Genomic DNA, 6,672 nt, shown 5'->3' on the forward strand with positions numbered 1-6,672 from the left:
CTGATTCCATCTGTGAATTACTTGTTCCCTGACTTTGAACAGCCCAGAGGTTGCCTTTAGGGTATCATTAAAATTTGAAGTTATTTCCTCATCTTCACATAAATATTGTATTCTGGGGGAAAAGGGAGGGGAGCATAGGAACACTTTTCCATCTTATCGTTTTCATATTTCAAAGTTTTTGAAATGTCCCTAACAATATTGAAGTCGCTTACAAATTTATTTTTCTTGTATGAATTTTCATTCTATCCCATCCCCTCCCCCCACGGTAGTTTCGAAGCAGATAGACTGGAACCCAGTCAAGTGTCCGTGTTCGATTCCTCGTAACAAAAAGACGGTCATGTAAACATGGCAGCCAAACACTGGCAAGAAAGATTTGTCTCTCGGATAGTCCACGTCTTCATCACAATAGGAGTCGTTTTAATCTTACTTCTTAAAGACACAGGTAAGTAACAATCCATTTGACCACAAGTTTTCCTTAAACAATAACTTGATTGATAAAAATGTCTCTTTTTGTTCGCAGAGTTACGGCGTTCGGTCTTCGAAGGACGATGGTTCTACGTTTCTTCTTTCCTCGGATTGGTCTTTGTTGGTTTTATTTTCTATTTTGTAGCAAGCTTCATTGATCCTGGTTACTTAGAAATTAGAAACCAAAATAGTATTTTAGTTGCATACGAGGTAAGGCTTCAATCTACTTAACAGATTTCCTATTCTTTTTGTCAAAACGTTACTTTCATCAATTGGAATCTAATTGTAAAGGGGTCACTACGATGATATTATTTTTAGACACGGAAGTCTTAGGTTTCTTGCCCGTCAGAAATGAAAGGTTTCTTTGATATTCGCGACCAAAATCCTAAACTTGAAATCCGTTGCTCATGAATTATATAAAGAAGTCGGCGAATTTTATTGTATTTAAAAGTAGTGGACAAGACAAGATCCTTTATTATTGATTTATAATTATTTTTTGTCATTTATTTGCCGGGTTGTGTCAAGTAGATTTTGAAAGCACTGGATCGAGTTCTACGATATATTGAATATGGATCTGGTGAGAAATATTTTTTTTGTAAGAAATTATGACATTTGATTAGTTTTCCTTTCATTCATGTCTCAGAAAGCTGAAGCAGAAATAGAAAATGATAGCCAATCAGACGAAGATGCTGAAGAATCCTGTAAAATTCTTGCTAGTCCACCATTTGGAAGTAGACTACGCAGATGTGGATACTGTTCATTAATGCAACCTTTAAGAGCAAAACATTGTGAGGATTGTGGGAAATGTGTGCGTCGATATGACCATCACTGCCCTTGGCTAGGCACCTGTGTTGGTGAAAGAAATCATAAGTTTTTTTGGTGTTTTCTCTTGACTCAAATCATTATTATTGGATGGTCCTTGTATATCATATGGTAAGAAATATCTTTTTTTGGTGGTATTCATGTACTGCACAATATTTGTCTAAAAGTATAATGACATTATCTGAAGCATGGGAATAACAAACCTAACACAGGGAACCCACACAGTGAAAGAGATATGTACTGTAGTTCTCAGAGTACCCTCAGAAACTGATAGTCAGAAGCAATATTGCAAAAAATACAAAATGATGGTGGGTGGTGGTGGTGGTGGTGGTGGCTTTGATGATGGTGATAGTGATAATTGTTGTTGCAAAGCTGGTTTGCTCCAGAAATACACTTTCATTTTGTCAGTAATTTTCAGAGAGGTTCTGAGCAAACCATGCACTAATAAAGCGCTGTAAGTGAAGTATAAAGGTTACTGTCCAAGTGGCAGGAAAGCAGTTGGTATTCCACTTTTGAGTAAACCCTAAAAGGACTGCTGATCTCCCCTATCACTTGAACAAAGGGAGTAACCCCAAGTAGTTTATGTGTACTGTAGCTTACCAATCTCTTCGAATTCCCATTTGTTCATTTATTCCTTTTTTCAATTTCCCAGGTTTGCATTGGTCCATGAAAAATCATGGTATGACTGGGCTATGACCAATTCATTATATATTGTTGCCCTAATCATTCTAGTCCTTGGCGGCATAGTTGTCTTTATGCTCTTTTGCTGTCATACCTATCTAATGGTTACGGCACAGACAACATGGGAGTACATGTCAAGATCGAGGATTTCATACTTAAAGACATTGAGTGAGGATGACAATCCATTTGATCAAGGGCTTATCTGTAATGTATATAAGTTTCTCTGCTCTTGCCGAGTACAGAAATGGGAGATCCTTTTACGACAGAGAGATAGATGGGCATAAGTTGACTGTCCATGTGATGTTGAATACTTAGGTTTTTCATTTTTATATAGACTTCAACAGAATGCATGTAATAATATAGAAATTATCAGCATAATGAGAAAATGCATGCATCTCTCACTGCAATATCCAATATTATGCAAATTCAGTAGTTCCTAGTTTCCCATTGAGTTTGGTTTTTCACTGCTGCTAGTCAAAAATCTTGACTGATCAAGTGTTGTTCCAGAAATTATCCATACCCCGACGGAGGATTTTTCTTAAAAATCTACCCTGGAATTCCAATTTTCTTCCATACAAAGCAATTTTGTAATTTTGTTCTTTCTCATCTGACACCCCTACCCCTCGGAAATTCAAAATTCCTCTGTTTGTGTGTTGAGGGAGGGAGGTATGAATAATTTCTGAAACTACACAATTTTAGTTCATGGAAGAGAAAACCCAAACTTCAGAGTCAAGCATGTAGCTATTGAGTTCGTGTAACATTGAAAACTGCAATATAAAAATAATGAATATAAAATAAACTTTAAGCTTTTTTTCAAGCCAAACATCAGAATTTTATTAAAGCCTAAAACAGCTGTTATTGATGGAATGAGTTCCATCATTACATCTCATAGGAAAAGAGAGCAAACTATATATATTGTATTATTGGTAGTCTTATATTGTATTATTGTCTACGAGTATCTCAGTGTTAGACTAATGTTGATTTCACAAGTCGAAAGGTTAAGTCTTATTTAAACTACCAACTAGCTAATATAAAACTAGTATATTGAAAAAGCGTTGTTGGCTCAAAAGGTTAATTAAATGGTCAAAGTCAAAGCTAAGATCAAGGGGTACTTAGGGTAGACAATTTCATGAGCATTTGAATAGTGTTTGCATACAGACACACACATAAAGAGTGACCAAATGTTTTGTTCCATAACTTGAATCAATATGTTCAAATTCTGCAAAACTTCAATAAATATTTACACAGATCACTCTTCATTCTAAGCTTCAATGATTGAACCTTTTCAACCCAACTACATTTTATACAATTTTGGGTAGACTACATTGATGTAAATATAACATAGAGAAATGATACATGTATGTCAGACTCTGTATAAGAAGAAGATACAAACTTTTTAGATCCTGAATTCCAGTAGCACTTTATCAGTGTAAAAGAAGAATATTGTAATACAGTATTATGACAAATTTAGGTCCGCATAATGTTGAATGCCGGAGCTTATGATTCAATAAAGATAATTTTCATATGATATGAAAGTTGAATGTGAGCACCTTGGGTCTGGACTGTGAACTGCAACTTGAAAAATACTTTAATGATAATAATAATAATTATTATTATTTTAATCATAGTAATGATTGAGTGGTTTTTATAAACTCTTGAAATAAACACCAGCCTAAAACAAATTAGTAGACCCTAATTGCATTGTGTCCTTTTGTTGTCATTTCACTATTACACGCCAATTAATGATATCTATTTCACAGGTTTTTGAAAATCACTTATAGAGTGCAAACAATATCGTGAAATATTAGTAATGCTAACTCACACTTTTATGCTAATTCTATTATTTTCTATTGTTTCATTAGCACTATTTTGAACAATTTAGTAATTAGTGTTTCACGGATATATTGTTTGCACTCTACCCTGCTGGCAGAGAAATTATATAATAGTAATAATGATAATAATATCTTACTAGGGAGATAACTTTTCATTAGGGCCTAATGAAAGAAAATATTTACAATTAAAAAAATAAAAAAATGATTACAAATTTTACTATAAATCTACCTAATAAGCACGAGAATATAAAATGAGTTTTGAACTTAAGCCAATTATAAAATATATCCTTCAAGTGTCCAGTTTTTTTATTTTTATTTATTTTTATCTAAAATTTGTTATAAAATAGCTAATACTAAGATTATACTTATCTTACATTTACCCAGAAAACGCCATTTTAGATGACGTCAAAGTAGTATAGTATATAATCTATCTAATAAATACTAAGATTATATTTATATTACATTGAATTATCCAGAAGACGCCTGTCTTTGACGTCCAAAGGGTTTGCATCAATTGATATGACGTCATCAGGAAGTCTGGCATTTTAAAACACTTCCGGTCCCTCCAAAACGGTCTTTTTTCTTTAACGCCAAACTGGAAAAATTACTTGAGAACAAAATTTATGACTTTTCGACATGCAAAACAGGAGTATTGGTCGTTTTCTCAAGGTTGCTTTAAGGAACTTGACGGGCCACGATACCAGAACAGGACCTTATAATGAGAATTATCATACATTTCTATGAAAATTTCTACACCTGAGAAGTCATAAATTGATTATTTTCCTCTTTATATCACATCGAACATAAAATTGGCTTCTCAATTTTACTGAATCTGCGGTTTTCGATTTTGTGGTCCGTCAACTTGGATGCACACGCAACCTTGAGGTCTATTGAGGTCTATTTCGGGGTCGACTAGAAGACTAATGATAGTGGCGAGCTGTGGTTTAGTTGTGACGCACTGATATGTTAGTGGTTATAACTTGTATCTGTTAGTGGTTACTTTGGTGGTAAATTCATGTGTTTGCTCATAAACTTAATTATAATGTAAAACTATCTATATCAGTCAAATATTTCAAGGTGCAATTAGTGTATCAATAGACAAACTGCAATAAAGTTCAGATCAACTCACTAAAGAGAGAAACGCACTGTTTTAAACCACGGAAAGAATAATTATTAAAATACTTTTTGTTTTCAGTTACAAGATGGCATTAGTTGCTTTTCTCCTTTTGTTTCTTCGTTTTCTTTTTATTCCTTGTTCTTGTTGCTTGTTTTAAGTTTTGATAAATATAAGAATACCGGCTAAAATTACCCCTCGTACGTGGAGTGGAGGTTGTAAAATATAAATATTTCTTCAGCAGCACTTTATCGTTCTTCTACAAATTCGAGAAAGAAATATTTATAAAATATCGAGATAATATTGCTTACTATCAATCACGTGACTTTTTGGAGTTGACTGGGGGGCAAACAAGCGGTTGACTTGGGGGCAACTAGCGGATGCTAAGTCAAAACATATCAAAATAAGTCCTGCAAACTATTGTATTTGACTATTTTCACGACGTCAAACCAAAAAACAAGAGATCAAAACAACCTCCAGGATTCTACAAGCCATTAAAAAAGAGCTACTACCGGAAGTGACGTCTATTGATAGCAACCTATTAGTAATCAATGTATTTGAGAGATAAAATCCAATTATCTACTGCATTCAATGACAAAAACACTCTTGTTTTGCGATACGTGACTATAGTCCTGGCATCCCATCCTTTTCAGCGCCAACTGAAAAAAAAACTAATAAAAATTATTTAAAATAAACTAAGAAAAAGATATTCCATTCGACGACAAAAGCACTCTTGCGATACGTGACTATAGTTCTGGCTTCCCATCCTTTTCAGCACCAACTGAAGCTAAAAAACTTATTTCTTCCTTATGACATAAAAACAATCTAAATACAGACGAATTCGGAATAAACAAAAAATGAAAGAGATGAAATAAAATGAGAGCTAAAAATAAATCATTAGCTCAAGAGGAAGAAATATTTCTAGACGTTTCTGTTATATTGATATCGCGAATATGTCGCTTTTAATGAACTAAGATATTTAGTAAGGTAGGTGGATGCGCGTCTGTGCACAGAGATGGGATTATATACTTCTAGTTTTAGCTCGGCTATGCGAAGCAGTCATTGCCACGACAATACATGCAACCAAGAGTTCCGAGCTACTGCTCTCATGGCTCTCAGCGCATGCTCTAGAAGTCAAAAAGTGGGTTGTTGTAAAAATTTCTATATTTTGATTGTATTTTTCTTATCAAGCACAATATTCATTAAATATTCAAGTGCAAATAGCGTTAAGCTAATTCCAAATCAAAAATACCAAAATATAGCAATTTTTACGAACCATGATCCCTCTTTTTGACCAGTATGGTCTTAGAGGTGCAGCGCAGAACTCTTGATGCATGGACGAAAACGCGGAAAAGGAATTTGCAAAAAAAAAAAAAACAGTTCAGCTCTTTGCTTAAAGGGAATGATTAAAACTGACAAAGAACGTTTGACAACTTGTCCTAAAATATCTTTCCTATATGTACAAAAATGGTTGCAGATAACTGGAGGGCGTTTCTATTTCAGTCTTGCGATCTTATGACAGTATACGAAACTAATCCCAAAATATAAATTTATTTCAACTTCCTAAAAATATCGATGAAGGAATGCAAAAAACGGCGTAACCATTCACCAAAACCCGTTACGACAATATCGAAAATTGAAGGGCATTCTTGTTTGTCTCTACAGCGTTCTAGAGATTCTAGCGCCTTCTTTTTTACTTTTTCTCGAGGCAAGACGATTTTTCGGACAATTTTAATAGACAATTTGGAGCACAATTTT

General features: G+C 34.1%; 1 protein-coding gene across 1 annotated transcript; it reads left to right on the forward strand.

Moving 5' to 3' along the window:
* The first annotated feature begins 314 nt into the window (after positions 1-314).
* Positions 315-3,220, forward strand: LOC116297702 (palmitoyltransferase ZDHHC12-B-like). The gene is made up of 4 exons (XM_031705984.2): positions 315-442; positions 521-675; positions 1,109-1,398; positions 1,940-3,220. The coding sequence occupies exons 1-4, from the start codon at positions 346-348 to the stop codon at positions 2,250-2,252; spliced, it is 855 nt and encodes a 284-aa protein (XP_031561844.2). The 5' UTR covers positions 315-345; the 3' UTR covers positions 2,253-3,220.
* The last annotated feature ends 3,452 nt before the right edge of the window (positions 3,221-6,672 follow it).

The sequence above is a fragment of the Actinia tenebrosa genome, unplaced genomic scaffold (assembly GCF_029948245.1).
Source record: "Actinia tenebrosa isolate PJP-AT-01 unplaced genomic scaffold, QUT_ActTen_1.0 PGA_scaffold9__36_contigs__length_13948895, whole genome shotgun sequence".
NCBI lineage: Eukaryota > Metazoa > Cnidaria > Anthozoa > Actiniaria > Actiniidae > Actinia > Actinia tenebrosa.